At 44.6% G+C, this 27,030-nt stretch overlaps 2 protein-coding genes across 4 annotated transcripts in view; both read right to left on the reverse strand.

Annotated features, from left to right (window-relative positions):
• HSPBAP1 (HSPB1 associated protein 1) overlaps positions 1 to 17,429 on the reverse strand; it is a 170,011-nt gene extending 152,582 nt beyond the window's left edge. The window contains exon 1 of the mRNA XM_088460746.1: positions 17,393 to 17,429. The gene's annotated coding sequence lies outside the window, so the exon portion shown is untranslated. The remainder of the gene's footprint in view (positions 1 to 17,392) is intronic.
• LOC148454573 (uncharacterized) lies at positions 138 to 18,669 on the reverse strand. 3 transcript variants are annotated; one of them, XM_088460745.1, is made up of 3 exons: positions 18,613 to 18,669; positions 3,431 to 3,634; positions 138 to 3,344 (listed from the first exon to the last, which is right to left on the reverse strand). In XM_088460745.1, exon 3 carries the CDS (start codon positions 3,017 to 3,019, stop codon positions 1,586 to 1,588), a length of 1,434 nt encoding a protein of 477 aa, XP_088316871.1. In that variant the 5' UTR covers positions 3,020 to 3,344; positions 3,431 to 3,634; positions 18,613 to 18,669; the 3' UTR covers positions 138 to 1,585. The 3 variants fall into 3 exon arrangements, with proteins under 3 accessions (XP_088316871.1, XP_088316869.1, XP_088316870.1); XM_088460743.1 differs by having other exon boundaries at positions 138 to 3,634; XM_088460744.1 differs by lacking the exon at positions 18,613 to 18,669 and adding an exon at positions 11,875 to 11,959 and having other exon boundaries at positions 138 to 3,634.
• Positions 18,670 to 27,030: the final 8,361 nt, after the last annotated feature.

The following is a 27,030-nucleotide window of genomic DNA, read 5'->3' on the forward strand; positions in this document are numbered from 1 at the left end:
GAGGTAAGTATTTAATAAATTGGTACAAAATGTGCGGTGTGGTCCCTCCTGGACCCAGGGGCCCGTGTGTGCCCACACCCTGCACCCATTATAGATATGCCCCTGCAACAGCACGGCTGCATATCAGCAACTTATTTACCCCATGTAACGATACTGGATCAGAACCTCTATACACACCTTCCCATACCTTCTAATGTCCTGCCTATACCTTCTAAGGATGACACTAATTTGCGTACGCAGTCACACCATAAATAAAGACAGAGACGTGGAATCTGTGGTTCCAAAGCACAAGTGATATTCAGGTAAAAGTTCAGACAGTTACACGCAATTGATCAAGACACAATTTAGGCGCAAAAGGAAATTATACAGACCCAAGTACAGTATACATACGCAGGCGCTTCCGGACCCAGAGATAGGCTTCAGCAAGAGACCCCTCGTCATTCAGCATGAAGACTGAGAATCAGCGTTCGTGCACTCATATTTATACCCACCCAGAATAAACAGGACAAAAGGGAAGCCTGTTGCTGATATCATTGGTTCTCAGGGGTGAAGCATCTGTTACAGCACATTTAACAGGCTGGTTCAAACAGACTCTCCCTGCCTCTAACAGCTGGGGGTCTTCCTCTTCACGCCTCCGTCAGCATCCTAACAGTTGTTTCTAAAATATACATTTTGTTGCTTGTAGGCTCTGCGATCCATAACTCGTATGATGCGATCTCCCCACCGATAACACCGGAATACTGTGAAAAGAGTACGCCTCAGTACAACTCCAAACACGACTGGTTTAGCATGTATAATACCTTAGTTATCAAATATCTTTATTTCTTAGCATTTAAACTAACTGAACCTACTTAAATCATACACTTTAAAGCTATTGAACCTTATGTGTGAATATGTAATGTGTGGGTATTGAGGGTTTGATATAAGGACGCTAGTTAACTTGGGGCAGATGCGTGCGCATAAAGCTAATAAAACAGCGGTTTCATACAAAGTCCAAAGCATTCGCTAATATGCGACTAGTTAACAGCGCCATTGTATGTATTAATGTGCGTATGGGAAATTATGAAAAATGCAAGATCATGGTGCTATTAGTATTATCGCCACATGTACTAAAATGTGAGTTTACCTAAAATGGCGCTTAGGCGGCCATTCGCAAAATGGCGTCTTGAGATATAATTTTCAAGATGGCGTCTTGCAGCGACGCCATCTTGCGAATGGCCGCGATTAAATTTAAACTGAACTTGTCTCAGCCAATTATTCAGCTTCGACAGTCCACCCTTTGATAGCAAACATGCTATCACAATCTGCTATTAGAATTTAATTTAGGCTTACGTTTACATATTATTTGGTGTTATTATGGGATGGAACAAGGTGGTTCTTTATCCATCAATAATGTGTCTCTGGGTGGGAACACAAAACTACTATTATACGCACACCGCGGATCTTGGAAGATCATGTGAAAGGTGTGGGAATGCACCAGTCTTATAATAGCAGTCTTGAAGGGGAATTGAGACTTTACATTATCTGAGGTGTTCTATGAATAACATTTCAATAATACATTCTATGCATGTCTAAATATAATACATCAAACGATTGTATTTCCTAGTTCAGGGTTGTAATGCAGTTCTATATTTACCTCAGTATACATATTGTCATTACTAACCACCATCATAGTTTCATTCTTTCGTTTCACTCTGTTTTTAAATTTTCCATACTTCAACACAATAGGAACACACCGGACGCATATGCCAATTATTATGATGACAATCAGTATAAAGATTAAGAATTTGCCTATGCTGGCGATCACTTCCTGGACCCATTCCCCTAGACCTGAGAACCATTTCACTGGGTTCAGCCATGACACCCATCCTTCTATCTTTTCCCCTACTTCAGCCACTGAAGCATTATGGTTCTTGCGAAACTCCCACTTTAGCTGCAGAATTTCATCCATCTTCCGGTCTATCACCTCCTTAGGGTCGCTGGTGACATAGGTGCAACATTTTACTCCAAATTGGGTGGCCAATGTTACGCAATACCCTCCAGTAACAGCAGTTAAATAATTCAACACTAGCCTTTGTTGCACCAGTTCTTTCTTGTACGCTTGCAATTCTTTCCCTGTATACCTGAATGTGTCATCGTACATCTCAGTGATATTATCTATTAATTTAGCAAGTTCCTGGATATATCTAAAATTTAATGTACCCCGAGCGATCCTAGTGGGGTCCAATGCGACCAGAACTTGAAAGCCAGTTGTCTCACTGATTAACTGAGTGGCTTTATGTATATCACCAGGTACCATATTTCTTTTGCCTCTGTGTTCATATTGTGTGTGAAGATATGGTGACGGTGTGTTTTTATGTATACCCAGCATTTCAACATATGTGAGGGTCATAACTTCTGGGACTATTCTTCCCAGGTAACACAAACCTTCGGAACTCGGGGAGAGCCATTTATACGCTTTTCTTCCACAGATGAAATATACATTATCTGGGAGAACATAAGGAATGGTATGCATCATTATCATTAAGCACATTTCCCTTGCAAACAATCCTATTTCTGGTTCTTCCATCTGGTACATGCAAGTTTCTGGCTGTATTATTTTAGCACAATAACCATTTGGCACCTTACCAATAATTTCTTTGGTGGAACTCAATGTATACCGATACCTAAAATGTTTCCCACCAGACTTAATGGAGCGCAGCAGATCATGATTTATGGACTCATTATCAGCTCTTTGTGAGAAGGTCATCGTCTGATTATTCCCCGTCACTTCCCAACTCCCGGGTTTATTGGGGTTGGTTATGTTTAAACACAAAAGTGATCTATCTACTTGGAATTGATAGAGTTTGAAATGAGGTGGTTTGGATGAGAGGAATTTTCCATCCAATGTTTTCCCTTTTTGTAATTCTAAAATTTCCGTGATATTCAGCGGAAATGGCACCAGCCCTACGTTATGCTGTCCCTGGGGCACATGTGAACACACCCAGCAATCAGTTTGATTTAACACTTTGCCTACCATGCTATGATAATCCTCTAGAGGATACCCACCCCAGTACGGATTATATTTAGGTTGGCACCGTTGGATACAGTTATCATCAACTAGGGACCCACAAAGCTCACAAATACAGGAATCTTCAGGCGATAACCCTCCACACCTTCCCCGAGTATCCGGAATGACAGCTCTTTTAACAATAACAGTACTAAGATTGGAAAGACACTCCCCTGATTGCCATTGCACTCCTCCTGATTCCACTCCATCAGCACTGCCATCAGCTCCCGTTTCCTCAATCGGTCCCCCATCACAGACACTGGATATCCCCGGACTGACCAGGATGGCGAACACTCTAAAAGAGAATATGAAAATGAACACAGCAGGCCCGTCCATTGTCACAACAAGACCTGCGAATTTCTCTCAGTTCAGGTATCTTACTACGACCTTTTCAATCCTCCCGGAACAAGCTCGCGAGCGACAGATTCACGCTATCAGCTTTGTCTCCGACTTGTTTCTCCACCGGTTGATTGACCTTTTTGCAGTGAGTGGAATGGACTCCGGTATCTATCTCGGCCACCTTCAAAGATGTAGTACTCGTCAGCAGCACCTGGTATGGACCTTCCCACCGATCAGTCAAACAACCTGAACGCAAGAAATTTCTGATCATTACATATTCTCCTGGTTCAACATCATGACAGTTTGTTTCAGGCATATCATTAGACAACAATTTCAGTTTCTGCTGCTGTTGCTTTAACTGCTTACTCATTGATATAAAATACTTCACAGTTACCTCGTTGTTACCCTTTAGATCTTCCTGTGGACTTATAATCAAATGAGGTTGTCTACCGAACAATATTTCAAATGGGGACAGATTCAGAGGAGGTCTAGGAGTGGTCCTTATGCTATGTAGGACCAAAGGTAAAGCTTCTGGCCATCCTAGTCCAGTCTCTGCCATGATTTTACTTAGCTTATTTTTAATAGTCCAGTTCATCCTCTCTAGCTTGGCACTGGCTTGCGGTCGGTAGGGGGTGTGAAGTCGGCTATTAATACCCATCAGCTTACACATATTTTGAAAAACATCACCTGTGAAATGAGTACCCCTGTCACTCTCGATGATTTTATGGATACCGTACCTGCATACAAATTCCTGAACTATTTTCTTAGCAGTAAACGCAGCAGTATTAGTGGCCGCTGGGTAGGCCTCAACCCAGTTAGAAAATACGTCTGTACACACTAATACATACTTAAGATTCCTGCAGGGTGGTAATTGGATGAAATCAATTTGTATCACCTGGAAAGGTCCATCAGTCGGTGGAATGTGGGACGGTTCGGTAGGGATCGCTTTCCAGCAGTTGGATTGCTTCTAAAAGATGTTTTATGTGTCGGGAATGTTCAACTGGTGTGCCTGCAGCTGTCATAAAATTTCTCAGACACGATAGAGCCCCAAAATCGTGCACCACCCCGAACGCGTACCTCGAGTCAGTGTAAATGTTAGCAGATTTGCCTGCTGCCAGTTCACATGCTCTAGTCAGTGCTACTAACTCTGCCACCTGGGCTGAGTGAGGAGGACCGAGAGGTTTAGCTTCTATGGTGTCTGTGTCATTTACAACAGCATAACCTGTACATAATTCACCTGTGTCTGTTTGTCTATGACAGCTCCCATCCGTATAAAAAGTTACATCCACATTCTCTAAAGGTGTGTTATGTATGTCAGGTCTAGCAGTAAAGGTCTGATTCAGATATGTCATACAATCGTGCGTATCATTATGTCTGCCGAACTCACCTCCCGCCAGCAACTCCTCTCCTTCCACCCTTTGTACATCATGTTGTACATATGGTAGGTATGTTGCTGGATTCAGCGTACTGCAACGTTTAACAGTAATATTTGCAGGAGCGATTAAAGCTAGTTCCCATTTCGTGAACGTAGCCGAGGAGACGTGTCTGGTTTGAGCTGAGTTGAACAGAGCAGATACAGCATGGGGAGTGTAGACAATCATATCATGGCCCAATACTACGTCCTCACTTTTACTCACCAATAAAGCGGTAGCTGCTACACTTCTCAAACAAGTGGGGAGTGATCTTGCCACAGTGTCCAATTGGGCACTGTAGTATGCCACGGGCCTACTGGCATCACCATGTTTTTGTGTAAGGACACCTGCAGCACAACCATCGACTTCCGTACAATACAAATCAAAAGGTTTTTCAAAAACCGGTATTCCCAATGCAGGAGCGCTTGTCAGACTATCCTTAACCACTTAACTGACGAATTTTTTTTCCAAAAACCGCTCTGAAATTGTCGGTTTCTTTTATGATTGAATTAGGTCAAGAATATAATTTTAAACTTATCCATCACTAATTTATTTGAAAAAAATATTTTTTTAAAACAGTATACCATAAAAATAGCAATTTTGTATGGTATACTGTAGTAATAGCCATCGATGCGTCGACCATCGATGACAGATGATTTTGAACCATCAATAGAAAAACATTGAAGCAGCCATCGATGGTTAGGTATAGCGCATGTGCAGAGCGCGACCATCGGGCCTGCACCACCGATGTTTTGTTAACATCTGGTGCTGCCATTGATGGGGCGTCGTCAGTGCTTGCCATCAGGAACACGCCATCAATGGTTGATGGCTGTCCCGTTTATTCTCCACATTAACTGTCTGCGAAAAACAAAAATCATTTTTACCCAATATATAAAAAACAATAAGTTTCGATACTATTGCGGGCAGCAAGGGCATTGCTATATATGTGGTATGGAAAGCCATCAGTGGGATATCAATTGATGGTTACCATCGACGGCCCGTCATTGATTACCATAAATGGCACAAAAACATCTACAGTAAACGGGTAGCACCCCCTCGATGGTCACCTCTGCTGTGTGCAAGGAGGGCCACAGGCCAATCAAAAATGTGGGCAAGGCTTAGTGGGTGTAGGGGGCTAACCTCCGTCCTGCCACACAAAACACCCCATCAACTCCCACTCATTCATCGATGGCAGAGAACCATTCAATGGCAATACTAGTGAACATCAGCCAGCAACCATCGATGTTTTGAAAACATTGGTGGTCGATGGCTATCCCTAGGATGATCTATGAGCTTGACTTTGTGCTGCTGGGTATACACATGGGACAGTTGTTCTTTTCATAAGATTTCCCTTGCGGCTTTGAAGAACAGCGCCAGGAACATAGGGGGAAGCAAGGTGCCACTTCCCTGCTCCACTATCGGACAGCAGCACCGGGTACACAGGGGGAAGCAAGAAGCCACTGCACTGCTCCACGATCAGATTGCCCGGCAGCTGTGAGGAGCAGTGCCGGGCACACAGGAAGCGGGGCCAGTTATGACAGCTTTCCCCGCTAGCAGCGCCAGGAACAGGGGCAGCAGGGAGCCACTGCTCCTCAATCAGATTGCCCTACGAGTTGCAGAGCCGGACACAGACAGCAGGCAAGTTATGACAGTTTCCCCCGGCAGCTGCTAGCAGCAGCGCTGGGGACGGGGGCAGCTGGGAGCCACTGCTCCACTATCAAATTGCTCGGCAGCTGTGGGAAGCAGCGCCGTGCACACAGGAAGCGGGGACAGATATGACAGCTGCCCCCCGCGCTTAGCGCCGGACACAGGGGCAGCAGGGAGCCTGCCTGGCGGCTGCGAGGAGCTGCGCCGGACACAGACAGCGGGGCCAGTTGTGACTGCTTCCCCCACCCGCTGCTAGTAGCAGCGCTGGGAACAGGGGCAGCAGGGAGCCACTGCTCCACTATCAGATTGCCCGCCCGGCGGATGTGAGGAGCAGCGCCAGGCACACAGGAAGCGGGACTAGTAATGACAGCTTCCCCCGGCGCTTAGCAGTGCCGAGCAAGGAGCAGTGCCGAGCATAGATCGCTTCCTCCGGCGGCTGCTAGTAGCAGCGCTGAGGATGGGGGCAGCTGGGAGCCACTGCTCCACTAACAGATTGCCCGGCAGCTGCATCTAGTACACTTCCCGGCCGCTGAGTGAGCAGGTTGAAGGGGGGGTCGCTGCTGGGCTGGCTGATCACTGTGCCTAGCATTGATCAACAAACATTGGACCAGGATCCAAAAGTGCAGAGGGGCCGAGAGGTCCCTCTAATGTTGACGGCTGCTGGAAGATTCTCTTCCAACAGCCGCCCCCAGGGCATCTTTGTTTGGTCGTATCAGATACGACCATGTCAGGGAAAGCCCAGCCTGGTGTGGTCGTATCTGATACGACCGTGCCAGGCAAGTGGTTAAGATTGAGGAAAGCCTGTTCTGATTCCTCTGTGTGTATGACACGATCGGGCTTTGAGGAAGAGACTAATTCCTGTAAAGGTAAGACCAAAATAGAAAAACCTGGTATCCACATTCTACAGTATCCACACATTCCCAAGAAGGTACGAATTTGCTGTTGATTCTGCGGCAGTGTCATGTTTTGTATGGCCTGGATTCTATCTGTTGTAAGGTGTCGTAACCCCTGGGTTAGGCAGTGTCCCAAATATTTTACTCTGGATTGGCACGGCTGTAGTTTGTCCTTAGCCACCTTGTGTCCTGTTTGTGAGAGATGAAGTAACAAAAGTTTTCTATCATTCAAACATGACATAAACGAGTTAGAACATAGCAATAAATCGTCCACATATTGAATTAGAACAGATCCATTGGCAGGTTGAAAAGATTGTAAACAGTCGTGCAATGCCTGGGAGAAAATACTGTACAGTAGGTTAGTAGGAGCCGCGGCAGCCAGGAGAAAAGAATGCCTGGTATGCAACGGCCCAATAGTAACCTCTGTGGACTTTGTTAAAGGATAATGGCCCTCATTCAGAGCCGTACGCTCTGAGCAGAGCGCACGCTCTGAATGAGGGCCGGGCTCCATTTTCATGGAGCGTCCTCCTGGACGCTCGTATAGCTGTGGGTCACCACCCACAGGCTATACGAGCGTGCTTTGTGATGGCCGCGATGGTCGAGACCATCGCGACCATCGAAATTGCGAGCCGGAGCCTGCGGTTGAGGTTTTCAACCGCAAGCTCCGGAGTGATTTTGGCTCTATCAGAGCCAAAATCACTCCCACTGACATCACTAGTGATGTCAGTGGGCCGGCTTCTGACGGGAGGCGTTCCCGTGGGAACGCCCCCGTCAGGGAGGCACGCCCACCAAAGGGGGCGTGCTGTCAATCAACATTGACAGCACGCCCCCTTTGATCGGACACAACGAGCGAAGGACTTTCCTTCGCTCGTCGCGTCTGGCGCATGCGCACGACGGAGCTCCCTCCGTCGTGCGCATGCTCAGTGCATAACATCCACCCACTTGCGAGCGGACAGCCGCTCGCGAGTGGGTCTGAATCAGGCCCAATGTTCCACTTTACCTGTTACACCCATTGTTGGTACTGTCTCGTTGGTCACCTGTAAATTAACGGTGGACTTTATCACCGACCTGGTCGCCCGTGTCTACAAGAAAAGGATATTCAGTACCAGCTACATCAACCATCATGACCGGTTCTTCCCTAGTACTTCCCGTTAACCTGACCATCTGTAGACTACAGGTATGACCTGACCCCTAGCGTTGGCTACCATTCTCCAATAAAGCATTTACGGCTACAATTGGAGCTGGTGCCTGCTGAACATTTGCTGGCCTCTGTGCATATCCCTTATGGGGATATCTAGGTCTTCCCTGATGTGAGATCCCTACTCCTTTTACTGTACAGTTTCTATTTAAGTGTCCTGTTTGTTTACAGTTAAAACATGTTCGTGTTTCGGGTGAAGACGTGGTGTTGTGAGGTTTGCGCAGAGGGTAAAGGTGGTGGATATGGGTAAGGATAGGGAGGGTAAGGGTATTGTGGGGGATAAGAGGTTGGTGGATAGCCTGGGACCTGTGGTTGCATCGGGTTAGTGGGATAGAGTTGTGTTTGTTGTGGAGTGGGGTTAGTGAGAGCACATACTTGTTCAGAAGTGAGTGTGTGTGCAAGTGCAAGTGTGTCTGTTGGCTGTGATGTTACCGTCATTCCCTCCAGAGCTTGTATACTGACAGCCATTAGTTTTTCGCTCTGGGCTTCTCTCTTTTTGGAGATGTTTTTATCATGTTCAATAGCGGTTTCTATGAGGGTATCTATTGTAAGTCCCCGCCAGCCAGGCTGTGAGGTCTGAACCCGAGTTTTTAAACTGTCTTTCAGACCGTCCACAAGTACCGTAACTATCATTCCCCTGTGGTGAGTGCTATCTTTAATATCTTCTATCCCAGTGTACTGGGTGATAGCCTGCAGAGCCCGATCGCAGTAATCTTCTGCAGTCTCACTCTCTTTCTGCTTAATGGTGAAAATTTTGTTCCAGTTAACTACTACTGGAAAATATATACCCAATTGAGTTACAGTGCAGGAAATGTTACCTTGGTTTACTTGGTCTGTTAAGGGAACGTCACCATCCAATACACAATCCGTGATAAATTTTGTCACGTTGGTATTGCGTGGCAGGCAGGCCCTTAACACCACACGCCAATCTTTATTAGTGGGCTCAGATGAACTACCCAAATTTCTCAAAAATCTTTGACATTTGGCCAATTCCTTTTTGGTATCGGGGAAATCATTTATGATGGAATTTAGGGGGTCATTCAAGCGGGTCGATGTTTGGCGAATGCGCATGCGCATGACGGAGGGAGCTCCGTCATGCACATGCGCGAGACCCGGCGAGCGACGAGAAATACGTCGCTCGGGGTCTCGCACCAAAGGGGTCGTGCTGTCGATGGTGACTGAAAGCACGCCCCCTTTGGTGGGCGTGCCAGGGGCGTGGCAGCCAGACGGAGGCGTACCCATGGGAACGACTACCGTCTGAGTCCGGCACCACTGACATTAGTGATGATGTCAGTGGGAGTGACTTTGGCTCTGATAGAGCCAAAATCACTCCTGGGCTTGCGGCAGCGAGACCCTACCTCAGGGTCTCGTCGCAAGCCCGATGGTCGCGATGTTCTTTGACCATCGCGACTATCCTCATGGACGCTCGCATAAGCTGTGGGTGGTAACCCACAGCTATGCGAGCGTCCATGAGGACGCTCCAAAAACAGGTAGGAGGGCCCTGATTCAGAGCGAGCGCTCTGGTCAGAGCGTTCAGCTCTGAATCAGGCCCTCAGTTCTGCTCTTGTCCAAGGACAAGGCATTACTACTTCCCTCGTGGGCACTATACCGTTTGCGTCTGCATTTCCATTTGGAACAGTTATTATCCGAATGGGATGCAGACCGGTAGCGCTGCTACCTTTGACCTGATTACCTGGCTGGGGGTTTAGTCTGCTGCTGCTACGTATGGTATGAACAACTTCCTCTCCGGGTGCAGAGGGCATTAACACTTCCCTTGCTTTTACCGATGGAGATGGCGGCACCACTCGTGATTGTGGTGATGCAGCATCTATCATTTGCACAGCATGGGAAATGGCAGACATTACAATAGGCTCATCATCCGCATCATGAACATTTTCTTTATAATTGCTTAAGAGAGGGTACAAGTTGCTTGTTACATTTTTATGGGTATTTTTGGTTACTGTACTTGCACCTCCATCCACATAAGGTGGGGGGGTGAGCGTGAACTGATGGCAATACTCTCCACGACGCTACCTTGTCGCACGTGCGCGTCATTTTGCGGCTCGCCCGTATTGCAATTTAGCGTCGCAGATGTATTTTCTGACAATGTGCTCATGACGCTAGTTTGCGTCGTTTGCACAATGTTAAGCCACGCATCCCCTTCATGCTGCCACAGTTTTAAACATTCAAAATATTTCACCTTTTTCTCTCTGGAGCGCATCAAACTGATGTGATCCCGGACATTGTCTAACACATTTTTATCGAAACTACCAATTCTGGGAAACGGTCTAACACTCTTTCTCATCACATTAAACCATAAATCACAATACCTTATTGCATAAGTACCGTATTTGGTATGCATGATACGACGGGCAGATCCGATCGGCGCCTCCATTAGCAGCACATCATTACCTAACATCTCTACTGTTTGCATGGCTCCCATTCTGAGACAACTCCTACGCTTTTCAATAAAGATTTAAACCGGTGAAAGACAAATCAAGACACTTTCACTTACCTGTGGACGATTTAAGTCGGCGGCGCCCACACACCTGGATAAGATTTAGTAAGGCAACTTCCACACCTGGATAAGATTTGAAAAAGGCAACTTCCACACCCGGATAAGATTTAGTAAGGCAACTTCCACACCTATGAGAGTTTGTATGTCGGCTACTCTCACGCACCTCTCTACAACAAAGACAACATGTACACCTGCTACTGTGTATAGAACGGTAAAGCTGCTTACCGAGCGGCTAGACTAACCCTTGCACCTAGCCTTTAAAGGATCATACGATACCCTTAACTTTGTTCAACAAATATTCACTGTTACACACTTTTTTCCTGCGCAGAAAAATACACGTTAACCCAGATATTGGTAATAGAAAAAAATGAAAACCTCAATGGCTTTGTTCAAACACGTGGCAGCACAACCGGAAGTACGTATACGCTATTGTGCGACCAGCCGCATACACAATAATGCGACTACCCCACAACCGTATAATGGCTTTTTAACTGCATACGCAAAAGTGCGTCTTTGCTATGCGCAACCTGCGACTTAGCCGCGTACTCAGTACTGCGACACCCCTTTAAACGTAAGGTTCTATCAACAGAGGAAAACAAACTTTTTCCTCTCTTGTACCTGGATTCTAGTCAGCTCCCTTGATTCACATGGAGACGGATAGCGATTTTTCAGCACAAAGCGATCGCAGGCAAACCCTGCATGTGGCCACTCCAACCTTAGCTGAAATATCGATGACCGTATGTACCGTGTGAGCAGGTAAGTGACTTCACTACGAGCCCCCAACTAACGATACTGGATCAGAACCTCTATACACACACCTTCGTATACCTTCTAAGACTGAGAATCAGCGTTCGTGCACTCATATTTAAACAGGACAAAAGGGAAGCCTGTTGCTGATATAATTGGTTCTGAGGGGTGAAGCATCTGTTACAGCACATTTAACAGGCTGGTTCAAACAGACTCTCCCTGCCTCTAACAGCTGGGGGTCTTCCTCTTCACACCTCCGTCAGCATCCTAACAGTTGTTTCTAAAATATACATTTTGTTGCTTGTAGGCTCTGCGATCCATAACTCGGGAATGCATAATGCGATCTCCCCACCGATAACACCGGAATACTGTGAAAAGAGTACGCATCAGTACAACTCCAAACACGACTGGTTTAGCATGTATAATACCTTAGTTATCAAATATCTTTATTTCTTAGCATTTAAACTAACTGAACCTACTTAAATCATACACTTTAAAGCTTATTGAACCTTATGTGTGAATATGTAATGTGTGGGTATTGAGGGTTTGATATAAGGACGCTAGTTAACTTGGGGCAGATGCGTGCGCATAAAGCTAATAAAACAGCGGTTTCATACAAAGTCCTATGCATTTGCTAATATGCGACTAGTTAACAGCGCCATTGTATGTATTAATGTGCGTATGGGAAATTATGAAAAATGCAATCGCATGGTGCTATTAGTATTATCGCCACATGTACTAAAATGTGAGTTTACCTAAAATGGCACTTAGGCGGCCATTCGCAAAGTGGCGTCTTGCGATCTCATTTTCAAGATGGCGTCTTGCGGCCATTCGTAAGATGACGTCGCTAAGATTAAATTTTAAACTGAACTTGTCTCAGCCAATTATTCAGCTTCGACACAGGTTTCAGTATCATCGGCCAGCCTAGGCTCACTACAACAGTGCCTCCACCCACTGCTACAGTTTTCATCGGGATGTAGTCAGGATCCCAACTGTCAGAATACCAACAACGGCATCCCTACTGAGTGTTAGGTTTAGGGTTAGGCAGCGGGAGCAAAGGGTTAGGGCTATTTACCAAAATCCGTTGTAATGCCGCTGTGTATTTTGATCGTCGGCGTTGTGACAGACGAAATCCTGTACCCAACCAGTTTTCAACAGCGTTGCATGGACCACTCAATGGCTGAGCTATGTACTGTATGGCGTGGCGCACCAAGGATAGCTATTTGGCACAATTTGTGTATAGGTAAATGAGGGCACATATGTAGTGAGCAAAGAGCCACTACTCTCCAAGAATATTGCTGCCCAGTTAAAGACACACAGGGGCTGATTCAGCAGTGCACAGCTGAACGCAGATTCCCGATGTTTGGGAATCTGTGCAGGCGCAGGACCAATTCTGCGAGTGTGCAGAATGGGTCCTGCTTAATCCCTGAGTGATTGACAGTCTGCTGCCGTATGAGGGCAGGGAGGGGGCGGCGAAGCCCTCCATTTTCCAAAACAGAGGCGTGTCACCGCCGTTGCGGGGGGAGGAGAGAATCCAGGATCTCCGTCGGCTGACAGAGACTTAATGGCCTCTTCCTCTAAACTGCGGCGTCCGACTGCGGGTCCCCAAGGGTCACTGCAGCCGGCCGATGTTACGCAGATATTTCGATGCCGCATTGGACAAAGCAGCTCGGATAAGTAATGCACAGGAGGCGTGAAGGTGGGAGCAGACGCCGGCGAGGGTGTTCGGGCGATTTGCACGGACCGGGAGACTTTCCCGCTCTTCCGGGGGTCGGGAGCGACACCCGATTTTCTGGAGGCTCCCGACCCTTTCGGGAGGGTAGGAAAGTATGCTATAAATGTTCAAAATACCTTTATTTAAAAGAAGTTTTAATGTTTCTTAGATTTACTCAGCAAAGTACCCTTACCTAACTGATGGGATGGTTGGCTAATTGCCATCCTCCGTCTAAAGCATACTTGCCAACTGTCCCTGATTGTCAGGGAGACTCCCTTAAACAGTAGCAATATCCCTGATTCCCTGAAGAGACTAGCAATCTTCCTGGTTGCATCTTACCCCCATTATAAAGCGGTTATATAAAAAAACAACAACACATATATATATATATATATATATATATATATATATATATATATATATATATATATATATACACACACACACATACACACACATTCAAATGTAATCATTAGTATAATTTAATTTGGGAGCACAGACGGTGTAATGGTAGCATTATGCCTCACAGCACTGAGGTCGTTGGTTCGATACCCACTACGGCCCTAACTGTGTGGAGTTTGTATATTCTCCCTGTGCTTGCGTGGGTTTCCCCCAGGTACTCCGGTTTCCTCCCACACTCCAAAAATATACTGGTAGGTTAATTGGCTCCTAACAAAATTACCCATAGTGTGTATATGTGTGCACATGTGGTAGGGAATATAGAGTGTAAGCTCCACTGGGGCAGGGACTGATGTGAATGGACAAATATTCTCTGTAAAGCGCTGCGGAATATGTGTGTGCTATATAAATAACTGGTAATAGATAAATAAATAATTTCCCTGCATTGGTTATAAGGCACAATGATCCCTATGGCTACATGCAATTTCCGAAAAAGTATGAGTGTGTTTATATCAACAAATAGATCTTACTAACTGCTTTGGGGCTTATTTACATTTGGATATAAGTCAGTATTATGACACACCTCTCAGATGTAGCAGTACACGCCCACTTTACCGTACGCTCATAGGTGTTGCTTTCACAATCTCCTTGATATGTTTTGGTCCAAAATAATTTTCTTAATATGGCACTTCAAGAAAAAAAGTTTGGAAGCCCCTTAAGGGTTCACAAAATTTCAAAGGACCACTAGATGTGAAAAGACCGGGAGAGAGAGAGATGAGAACTGAGAGTTAAAGCTGATGTTGAACAATCTGGACATTTGGTCGAAATGAGTAGCCCACATTCATATACCACTCTGCAGGTGTGAATAATGGGAGACCTCCCACTGATAAATAAGATGCTCTACCTACTATTACAATTGTGATCACATTTTAATTTCTGCCAAAAACAATACAACCTCCAGCACTAATATCAATCCAAATGCATATCCCAAGAATTGTGGATATGGCTTATTACATGGCAACTAGGTTCCAGATCAATGACTTTCCTGGTTCATCTGCTCAATCATTAAACAGTGTTAAGGTGCTCATACACGGTGCAATAAAGCAGCCGATCCAACGGATTAGTACGATTTGGCTGCTCTATCATACCGTGTATGGGCCTGATATTGGACAGAGTGCGCACCCATGGGGTCATACATTGCACCCCCGGATCTTACCGCAGGTTCAGTTGATCTGGGGATGCAATGTGCTATCCCATGCAGCGCTCTGCAGGTGGGGGAGACGGCATATCGTGTGGTCGGCCACCCAACTGCACCGTGTGTGGGGACATTCAGATATGCCGGACGTCGGATCCCCCATCGCGTATCATGGTGCATATTGCACCGTGTATGGCCAGCTTAAGACATAATAGAATAATTACATAATTAGAGATCTACAAAATTGCAAAATACACTTTTTCATTTAATATGAAAAAAAGAGGGGCAATATTACCAAGCAAGGACAGGACTAGATTGTTTTAATAGAATTGCATTAAAACTTTTTGGAAGATATTTAATAAAGAGAAAAAAATAAAAGTCACAAGGTCATTATTCTAACTATACCTCCCTAAAGGGCAGCATTTCAGAACATACAGTACATTCATTTTCTCATTAGTCGCGCCATCAAAACTTGCAACAGCCCTATGGCAGGTGCATATTTTCAATTGGAGTATGACCCCAATGTGAGTAATTAAGCGCCTGTGTAAGTTACCACTTCAGAGACTCACCCGCGACATTCCTATAATACGGCCATCAGACGTACCATATCCGGGCGTCCGAATAGCCACTTCCCAGTTACCGTCCGGGAACGGCAGCACATTTCTGATCTCATGCGTCTCGCAACTGCAACTCTGTGCTTGCATACAGTATAAAGCATACGTAAGACTTTTTGGGAACTTTTGCTCACAGGCAGTAGCAAAAAAACAACTCCAAATCAGGCCCAAAGTGTAACAAAGATTAATGTATTGTTATAAAGGGCAGCATTCATATCATGTACCGGCAAAGTCAAATTATAGCAAGAATACACTTGGTCTTCCATCATGTGATGTTCACAGATAAGTGTGTAAACATAATGTAACACTAAATAGCAATATTATTTTTTTTGCAACTTAAACACCCATAATACAAAAAGTAGCTTTATTCATGTGTGCTTTCGCTCATAGGCAGAAGGCATGATACCACCATTCTGAATAGTAAGCTGCTCTGGTCATGCCTTCGTATGGGAAAGAAAACATGTTGGCCACTGAGAGCATAGACTCATCCTAAGAATTTAGGTCTTATTCCCCCTGAAAATAAAAATCATTGACCCTATAACCATTCGCGTTTGGGAAAGTTGTGGTTTTCCTAATATTGCCTGCCACATTCAATGCGTCTGACACAAGTTGACTGCACTGCGGTCAATAAAATGACCACCATTAATCGCTTGAACGCAAGTAAAATAACCTCATGTGTAACTAACACCAGTGCAAACCCCACCTTAGGCTGAGGGGTGTGCAGTGTTTGTGCCAACTATTTGGATTTGCTGATGTGCCACCCACCTTATAAGAGAAGTGTGAAGAACCCACCTAGCAGTACATCATCTCCTTGCTCTCTATTCTGGGACATGACTGAACCAGGAACCCACAGGCGATTATGAGAAAAACACCACTGATACAGCACAGGTCAATCAATTTTATTAAAGACAGACAAATTAAAGCTTGGTACACACGTAAAGATTTTCTGTCAAACCATCCAACTAATTGATTGGTTGGAATGAAAATCTGGTAAGGTATGAAAGCAAATGGCAATCAGCAATTTGCACCCAAACGCCGTAAAATGTACAAACACTGTTGAACAAATTGTTTAGATTAAACATTTAACAAACTTGTCTGGACGACCATTTTCATCTGTTTTCTGACATTTTGGAGCAAATTGCTGATTGTCAGTTACTCCCATACGTTACCAGATTTTCATTCCAACCAATAAACTAGTTGGCTGGTTGGACAGAAAATCTTTACGTGTGTATGCAGCCTTATGGTGCATACACACGGTCAGATTTTTCCTTCAGATATGAACGATAACGATTTAAAAATCGTTCAGTCGTTCATATCTGAAGGAAAATCGTTCATATCTGACATGCCTGAACGATGGACGATCAACGATGCGCGTTCTCGTTTGTCAGATAACGATATCTGACGGGTTTGCAGTCAGACTTGGACGATTCCATTAATTTTAATGCAGTCAAAAATCGTTCAAAACTTTGGTAAAATCGTTCAAATCGTTCAGTCGTTCATCTGACAAATCTGACAAGTCTGACCGTGTGTACTGCTTGTGTGGAGCCTTTCTAAAATCAGGGTTGCAAGGAGAGGGGAAGTTTATGCAAAATATGTCAACAGCTTTAATGTGTATAAATGTCCTTCATAACGGTTACAAAATAAAATAGAAAATTACTTGCACTAACCTTGGCATTTATTGGTTAGCTCTGTGGCCAAAGCAATCTGTAAAGCCCTGGCCCATGTACACTACTTCTTCTATAAGGATACTGGTTTTAGGGTAGAGACTATTTCCACTTCAGATATTGTACCTGGAAGTGATGTGTACTAAGGGCGGAAGTGCAGTTTCCTGCCCACACAGTCAGCCAAAAAAAGAAAGTTAACCACTCGCCACGCTTCGGGCACGGTGGCTCGCTACATGGTTATATTCCCCCTCTATGCCCACTTGGAGGGTAGGGAATGACGTTGGACACTGGCTGATGACGTCATGGTCAATCTATGGAAGGGGATCTATCTGCTTCCCTGGTTTTAGGGGCATATGTATCAAAGCTTGATGTGATTTATTGTGAAATATATATCACCAACCAATTAGCGCCAAACTATCATTTCTTAAAATACAGCCTGCAAAATGTAAATTAGAAGCTAATTGGTTGGTGAGATAGATAGATAGATATATCTATCTCACAATTTTATCTCAAATCAAGCTTTGATACATATGCCCCATAAAGTGAGAATTTGCCCATAGCAACCAATCAGCTTCTGTCATTTTATAGACTGTGCTGGATAAATGATAGATAGAAGCTGATCGATTGCCATCAGCAAATTCTCCAGTTTATTTCTCTCCAAGGATTGATAAATCTGCCCTCTAATGTACTATTATTGTTACATATGCTGAATTCACTCACGGATTATAACACCAATTACTTAAACAAATACACTGGTAAGGGGGATGTGCGATACCAAGCATTGTACACTGAATGAAAGGGATCAAATTGTGATGTTCTGTGTATTATAATCATGCTGTATTAGAAGGTGTGTATCTGTATGTTATTTATAATTCCCCTAGAATATATTGCCATATTCTGATGAGATGTAGAGTACACAATTATTTACAAGAAGTGACACTGATTGGTTAACCATGCCATCAAGATATTATCACACAGCACAGTACTAATACAGGAAGGGAAAGACGGCAAAGAGTTCTCACAAAAAGAAGCTGAGCAGATGTACAAATTGTGGCTGTGCAAGTGTTGTAAAACTACATGTCTCAAAGAGCTCTTCCATTCTCTAGCAGGGCATGCTGGGATTTGTAGTTTTACATTAGTAAGACAGCTCCGCAGTGTATCTATCCCCTCAAGTACGTCTGATGATAGGTCATTTTGCCTTTGATCTGCCTCACATAAAGTACCTGCAGCTCTCACCACGCCATCCTCAGCATAAACACATGGTCCTCCCGACAGTAATGTCGCAGCTATAACGCGTCACATCAGAGGAAATATGATGGAGCCCGGCCGCCAGACAGGTCTCCAAAGCGCACGCTGCCATTTTGTTGGCGACCGAGAATGGTTTCCTTATTCACAACCGATAGAATAAATTAGATGACATTGATATGATTCATTCATCAAATTAAATTACACTACACTTATAAAACAAAAATATTGAACAGCATAATTTGAATATGGGTATTTTAGTACAAATATAATATATGCAAAGGTCAGGATAACACCCAGATAGCCAAGACTTACATAATACAGGCCAATACAAGTAATTTTAGAAATGCTGTAACATTGCTAAATTGCAAAATTGTTAGCCTAAGTATATTTATGATGATTATTTCAGGTTTACTCCAGTTCTGCGTCTGACTTTATTACCATATAGATTCACTTAACTACAGTGTTACACCTTGTGTAATTTAAATGAAAAGATTTGCTAGGACACCCCATGGCATACTTGCCAACCCTCCCTCATTGTCAGGGAGACTCCCTGAAATAGCCGCAATCTCCCTGTCTCCCTGAAGAGTCTACCAATCTCCCTCATTTCACCTTACCCTCATTATGACACTGTTATATAAAAGAAAAAACAGAGATATATACATTCAAATGGGATCATTAGTATAATTTCCCTGCATTGGTTATAAGGCACAATGATCCCTATGGTTACATGTATGTTCTGAGAAGTATCAGTATATTTTCATCAACAATTAGATCTTACTAACTGCTTTGGGGCTCATTTACATGTGGATGCAAATCAATTTTATGACACGCCTCTCAGATGTAGCAGTACACGCCCAGTTTAACGCGCGCTTGTAGGTGTTGCTAATCTCCCTGAAATGCTTTTTCAAAAGTAGGCAAGTATGCCCCATGGTTTTATGTAGTCGGGGCCTGATTCAGCGATGGACGGGATAACAGAGCCATACACAAGCAGCTTTGTAATTCCGTCCATCTTAATGCAAATGCTGCATTTGCAAGCTCCATCGCAACCATCATGACCGATGGTCACGATGGTTGCTTCTTTGGTCAGGCTATGGGAGCTGTGACTGGGTGCTGGCCACTTCAGAGGCCAGAAATCTGCGTCCGTCGACGCAGACCCTGGGCTCATCCCTCATGGACAACGGGCTACCTTATAACATCTGTATCTATAGTATATTTCTCTTGGGTGACAAAAAAATATGTGATTGTTGCAGCGCATGCCACTAATGTGCAGAGTGACTGCAACTGACAAGTATTATTGTTACCTGATATTCAGACCCCAAAAAATTAAAGGGAAAACAAACAAAAATAAAAACTTAGCAAAAGTATTTGCAAACCTGCGGAGACACCTCAATAGTGTGAGGTCCACGTCTTCTACCTATCTCTCATCAGGTACTGTCCCCTCTGCATTCAAGCATGCACATACTTAAAAAAACACACAACTTTGACACTGACTCTCTATAACTACTGCCTCCTCTCTGTAAACCCCTTTAATAATAATTCCCTTGAAAAGATTGTCTATGCCAACCTTATCTCTTTCCTGTCCACCCACTATATACTTGACCCACTTCAGTCTGGCAATTGTCCTCTCCACAGAAACTGCCATCACAAATGTCACCAATTACCTTCTTGCAGCCAAATATAAGGACCAACACACTTTTCTCATTATCATGGACCTCTCCATTGCCTTTGCATATGAACCACCCTCTATTCCTGCATATCCTTCACTTCTTTGGTCTGTGTGACACTGCCCTCTCTTAGGGGACTATTCATCATGTTAATTATCGTGGTCCGATAATTAACCATACCTCCCAACTGTCCCGCAGTCCCGTTTTTCTGGGACTGTCCCGCTGTCCCGGCCGCCGGGCCGCAGTGTCCCGCGGTGGGGGGGAAGTTGGGAGAGTAGAAACCGCTGCTCTGCATAGCAGAGCAGCGGGTGTGCAGGAGGAGAACAGGTGTGTAGCAGGAGAACAAATGCGCATGGCATCTGTTCTCTTGTGTAGGGAGAGCCTGGGGGCTGCCCAGCGTCTCAGAGAGTGCTGGGCACGCCCCCAAAGTGACGAAAACAGGGGAAGCCGCGAGGCTCCGCCACATTTTCCGTAAACTACAGGTCACACATGCGCACAAGAGCCCCGACGTCCGGCGGTAGGAGCCAGACCGGGGCGGAGGGATCCGAAAAGACCCCTCTTCACAACCCGGACCTTCTTCCCATAGGGAAGGAGCGGGTTACGATGCCGGAGCAGGAGCATTCGCCATCTGAAGATGGCGAATGCTCCCGCAGTCAAGCTTCGAAAATATTATAGTTTCGGGGGTTGATGAATACTGTCCCCATACTAATGTATGGGGACAGTGGGCCATTCCACAAAAGGAAGGTAAGTAGGAAATATCTGTGATATCTCCTGCTTTACCTTCTTGATGAATGGGCCGATAAGTGATGATGAATAGGCCCCTAAGAAGTCTCCCAACCTCTCTGACCGCTCTGTTTTTTTGCTACCTGTTGGTGTCCCTCAAGGTTCTTTTCTTGGCCCCCTTATTTTCTCCATATTCACTTCCTCCCTTTGTGAGCTCATCAAATCTTTCAGCCTCCAACACCATCTCTATGATGATGATACTCAAATCTACCTTTACTTCTCTGTCCATTACCCCCCCCCCTTCCTCCCCTACATCTCCAGCAGTCTTTATGCTTTGTCCTCTGCATTATCACAGTACTTTTTTACTATACATTTCTAAGTTTAAACTTATCATCTTTTCACTATCCCGAATTCACTATCGACATCATTATCCTCACCACTGTCCCATAAGTCAGCAGCCTAAGAGTTATCTTCAACTCCTCCATCACTATCAAACATCACATTCATGCTCCCTACAAATCATGCCGCTTCACTTCCAAATTTGTACTAACTCCAGGAATAGACCCTTTCTCACCCTGGATGCAACCAAGACACTTATCTACTCACTGGTCATCTCTCATCTGAACTACTGCAACCTCCTTCTATCGGGTCTGCTCTACTCCCACCTATATCCACTCCAGTTCATCCTAAACACAGCTGCTTGACTCATATATTTATAAACTTGTTCTGCACATAGCTGTCAATGTAATACTCATATTTAGAGGTGTTTTGCATATACGGGCAGCTGCACATATGTTATGAAATATTTTCACAATGTGTCAAAACAATAAGGGCATAAAAAACGACATTTCCCACTCTCCTTACTTCTTCATCTCACATCAGGTCCTCATACTTTTTAGTCACATGTTCAAAAGGGAATGTAGTTATTATGCTGGCTGTCAGGATGCCAGCAATCAGGATGTCGGCGCCGGAATCCCAACACCAGTCAGAATCCCGGTGTCGGCATCCCAGCGGTAAGTACTTAGGTTAGGAGGAGGGTAAGGAGTTAGGGGTAGGCACTAGGGATAGGGTTATAGGCACTAGGAGGAAGGGTTGTTATTAGGCAATAGGGGGGAGGGGTTAGGTTTAGGCACTAGGGGCGGAGGTTAGGGTGCGGGGAGGGGCGGTTAGGTTTAGGGGTAGGCTTAGAATACTTACCAAAAGGTGTCGGTATCCTCACCCTGTCGGGATGTCGGCATCGGGATTCTGACCTCCAGGATCCAGAACGCTGACATCCCGAGCGCCGGCATCCCATACCTAACCCAACCCATTTCAAAGTACATTTCTCTCAGCATTATAACCAATATAATTCCATGTTTTATTAGTTTAATCATTTTAACAGTACACTTTAGCATGTTCAGAGAAATAATCCAGTACTATGGAAGTGAATAACACATAATACTATGCAGTAACCAACCCAGAAATAAGAACACATAATACTAAGCAGTAACCAACCCAGAAATAAGTGTACTCTGCAGTCCCCAATAAATAGAGACTGATACAGAGTAGGGAAGCCATTTCTGCTTCATTTTTTCAATCCCGGGATTCGCGGAATCCCCGGGATAAAGTTACCCACCCTAACCCACCACATCAGTGCCCAGCCACACAGGAAAAATATAACTACCCCCCACCCACCCTAACCCACCACAGGAATAAAATAACTTTCATTTCATGGCCTCACCTTAGCCAGCCCAGCAGCACTACAGCAGCTGACTTGCACAGCGTGACGGCGGGCAGGCAGGCGCGCTGTTGATGAGGGGGCAGGCTGGTGTGGGGCTGCACAGCATGATCTCTGTTGTCACTCACACCTGCTCAGCCGCACAGCCTGCCTTCTGAAATGCCTGCCCATCAGGCCGAGGCAGCGTGCTCTGACCCAGCGTTGCCCAGATAAACTCATCATTCCTGCTGCGCAATTCAATCCTGTAAATTGAATTGGAAGCACCAAGAGTAGCAAGCAAGTCGGCCGCAATTACACTCACACTGCGTACACATAACTAAATATGTACATTCACCAATATGCTGAGTTGTACGTATCTCTGCGTCTGCACCGCCCCTATCTATACGCTTGGCTAAATAGCTGAATCTTTATCAGCGCCTACTTATACTTATTATTGATGCAAGAGATGTGTTTACAATCAAATGAATCTCTGCATACGCACAAGTCAGCATAACTTATGTGCAAATGCCCCGTTACTGTCTGAGAAGCACATGATTCGTAATTGCCTATACACTCGACTATGGAGTACACACAGAGCTAAAAGTTGCTAGTTACATCTGTATGACGGCCTTGGATTCAATTCTGCATCAGCTCAATATTGCTCAGCAGTACCCAACACATTATAGAGACAACAGTGCTCAGCATAGTAAACTGAAAAGTCCCCAATACATAATTGTGTGCAACGCACAACGAAAAAGGACCAACAATGCCTAAAACATAATATCTGGCCTTGCTGAATACAATATATATTCAAAGGTATCCAACGAGGTACTGAGACGGGGGGTGCGGGTACAAAGTACCCTGGTTCTAGTTTCTGGGGAGCCTGGGCGAACAATGGAGGCATAGCTACACTCCCAAGATGACATGTGACAGAATGATACCCCCTAGTCCCAGATTCCTAAATTATCTATTGGAGGCTCTGTCAATGAGCAGCATAATGGCATAGAGATTGGCATTGCTGTCTCATAGCTCTGGTGTCATAAATTAACTTCTAACCAGAATTATATACTGTATATGGCATTTGTATATTCTCCTTGTGCTTGAGTGAATTTCCTCTAGTTACTCTTGTTTTCGATCAAAAGTTAAAAATTTTAGTAATACATTGTTCGTTAATGGCTCCCTTGTATGTGACTGTGGGTCTGATTCAGAGCCGGACGCTCTTTAAGAGCGCTCACTCTGAATCAGGAAGTTTTTTCTTTTGTTGTTGCGGCCTCCTGGCCGCTCGCTAAGCTGTGGGTGACCACCCACAGCTTTTGCGGGCGGCCAGGTGATGGTTGCGACTATCGGGGTTTGCGACGAGACCCTTGTGGTAGGGTCTCGTCCGTCGCAAGCCACAGAGAGCTTCCTGCTCTAACAGAGCAGGAAGCTCTCCACTGACATCACTGGTGATGTCAGTGGTGCCTCCCACAAACGGCAGGCGTTCCTTCGGGAACGCCTCCGTTTGTGTAGCCACACCCCCCCCGCCCTTTTGCAACATCGACAGCCGCCTCTTTTGTAGTGAGTCCCGGAGCGAGAAAATTTCTCTCGCCCCGGGGCTTGCGCATGCGTGCGGCGCGCACCACACGTGCGCAATACCCCACCATCGACCCACTTGTGGGCGCTATGCACCCCCCGCGGCTGTCCGCGCCCGGCTTTCCTTCCAACGGGATGCCGGGCGTTCGGCTCCCGGCGTAGGTAAAATTACAGCAGTTAGACCTTACCGGGATTAGACAGTCGGGATGCCGATGGTCAGCATTTAGACCGTCAGCATCCCGACTGCATACCCATTTGGCGCTATATAAAGCATAATATTAATGCCCAACAGAATTCAATACAGAATAATTAAAAGTTCCCCTTACATTCTACAACCAGATGTGCTCAATATCTAATGTTCAGCAGTGATTTATCCCACGTACAATAAGACTTTCCTCTAGTCTCTGCACAGATTAATAAAGGGAAAATGGGGAAAGGGGATATCAGTAGGCGCTGTCAAATAAACAGCTAGTTCAATGGGGGTCTCAACTTCTATCAGTAGATTATGGAAAAAACAAATAAAATATGGACAGCGCTATAATATCTAAATTATGATACATAATTGTTACAAAATTAGTAGCATGTGAATAATTGGTATCCATACATGGGGATATAAGTATCCATAAATAGCAAGATATTCATGCAAAGGATATATATAACATTTGAGGAATGAGGACTCTATATGGCTTGATTAAAAGAAAGGATCAATTTATTTCTATAAACGAATATTGAGTAATATGCATATAGATAAAAATTCACATATGATGCATCCAGACTTAAAAAATGAGCACAGTGAGAGTCTCATAGGACAGTCTCAATCCAATTGGCAAATATCAAATAATATAACAGTCACTGACCTATGTGTGTAGGTCCGGAATATTGTCGAGCTAGTGGTTAATCACCAGACTTGATCGAAATGTCCGCAGCCTGAAGTATATGCAGAGATTGCTGCACTGGCGTGCTGATGGTACAGGGTATAGACTGGTAGGCAGATGAATGATGCTGGTCCGGAAACAAATCCACAGAAGGTTCCAAGTGCTGTATTGGATGTTGGTGGGGGGGCTAAATGCGTTTCGCTGTGGCAAAGCCCACAGCTTCCTCAGTAGCATAACAACCAATGTCCAGTGAAGGGCTTTTTATACCCTTATGTGAATAGATACACATTGTAATAGTATAAATGTCAAAGATATTCAATAAATAAATCGCAAAAAATTACCTCATTTCGTTAAACACAGAGAGTAACATCCGATCAGGTGAAAACTTAGTATCGGGTCACATGTGGTAAACACAAACCACGTGATTCGGCCGGGTTGTAAGAAATGACGTCTAGTGTGTCGGGTCACGTGATGTAAACACAGAGCACGTGATCCCGTCCGTCTAATCCAGCGGATAATACCTAACTGGATGTGTGTAGCTAAAACACGTGATATAAACATTGATCACGTGATTCATCTCATTGTATATATTAACTCCTATATTATTAGAGTTTATAATAGGATCATATGGATATAAAAACATTATATTAATACATCCATTGGATATCGAGGGTCTAATCATATAATATAAATGCTAATTTGTAATGTTAGCTCATAGTGTACCTATGATACAAACCAGATACATAACACTATATAGAAGTATGTGTATACAAACTCAAATGAGTATATATTCATAATTATAAAAATGTATTTAATCTTAGACTCCTTAAACGGAGGACCTATTGACTCGAGGGAGTATGTATACTTTTAGTATAGTTGGAGTCAATCTAATATTATAGTACCATCAATTATTACAACTGTGACACAGTCGGGATAGGGGTCCCCCTCCTGGGGTAGACGGACTCCCTCTTTACAGACACCGCAGCCGGAGAAACAGGACACAATTCTGGAGTTGTTGTACAAGCTGGTCAGAGACAGTCTTTATTGTGCCAGCTACATAAATAAAACAAACATGAACAAAATCCTAACCCGTCTGGGTTCTAACTAGACAGTAAGTTCCCTCACTATCAGACTACTAAACAAAATCCCCGTCCACAGTACCTTCTGGTTTACAGCCAAGGGTGTCCCAGAGCAAGGTAACCTACGGCCTGCTCTCCCAGGTATGAGACACTCAGCTACCACTGAACTCAGCTTATATCAACCAGTTCCAGGTGTATGCCCTAATGAGCCTGCTACCAGGCTGAAAGGCCCAAAACCTGGAGTGGTCTGTGGATGGAGCCCTCCCTCTCCTCACATCCACACCCCCAGGACCCAAACCTACTTTTCTAAAAGCCGATACTCTGGTCTGCTTACAAAACAGACTTCTCCTGGGTTTTTTTAGAACACATAGGCCAAAAACCTAGGACAAATGTACCTGCCATTGACCACTTTACCAGTGCTTCTATCACACAACATATGAAATCCAATATTTAAAACAATACATATAATAATAAACATTCAAACACTGAAAATGACAGATCTCCTCATAAAAATACAAAGACCTAATAATAATTTATTACTTCATGGAAAAGTTAATTACTGTGCCCACCATATATATAATTTGACTGTCAGAAATGGGTGATGGGGACCCTATCTACCTAAATTCCTACCTTGCAAAATTACATAAATGTGTTTAATTCAATGGACTCATTGAGGCCATCTGGATGTAAGGAATTTAATTTGCACATCCAGAAGACCTCCTGGTGACAGAGTGTTTTGAACCTGTCTCCACCTCTCTGAGTACATTTTATAAGTTCAAGACCT

This window comes from Taudactylus pleione, unplaced genomic scaffold, assembly GCF_031769625.1.
Source record: "Taudactylus pleione unplaced genomic scaffold, aTauple2 ptg000977l, whole genome shotgun sequence".
In the NCBI taxonomy this organism is placed as follows: Eukaryota; Metazoa; Chordata; class Amphibia; order Anura; family Myobatrachidae; genus Taudactylus; species Taudactylus pleione.

What these genes read in the sequence shown, in the direction of transcription:
- LOC148454573 (XM_088460743.1), bottom strand. Translation starts at nt 3,385, where the DNA reads ATGGACGGGCCTGCTGTGTTCATTTTCATATTCTCTTTTAGAGTGTTC.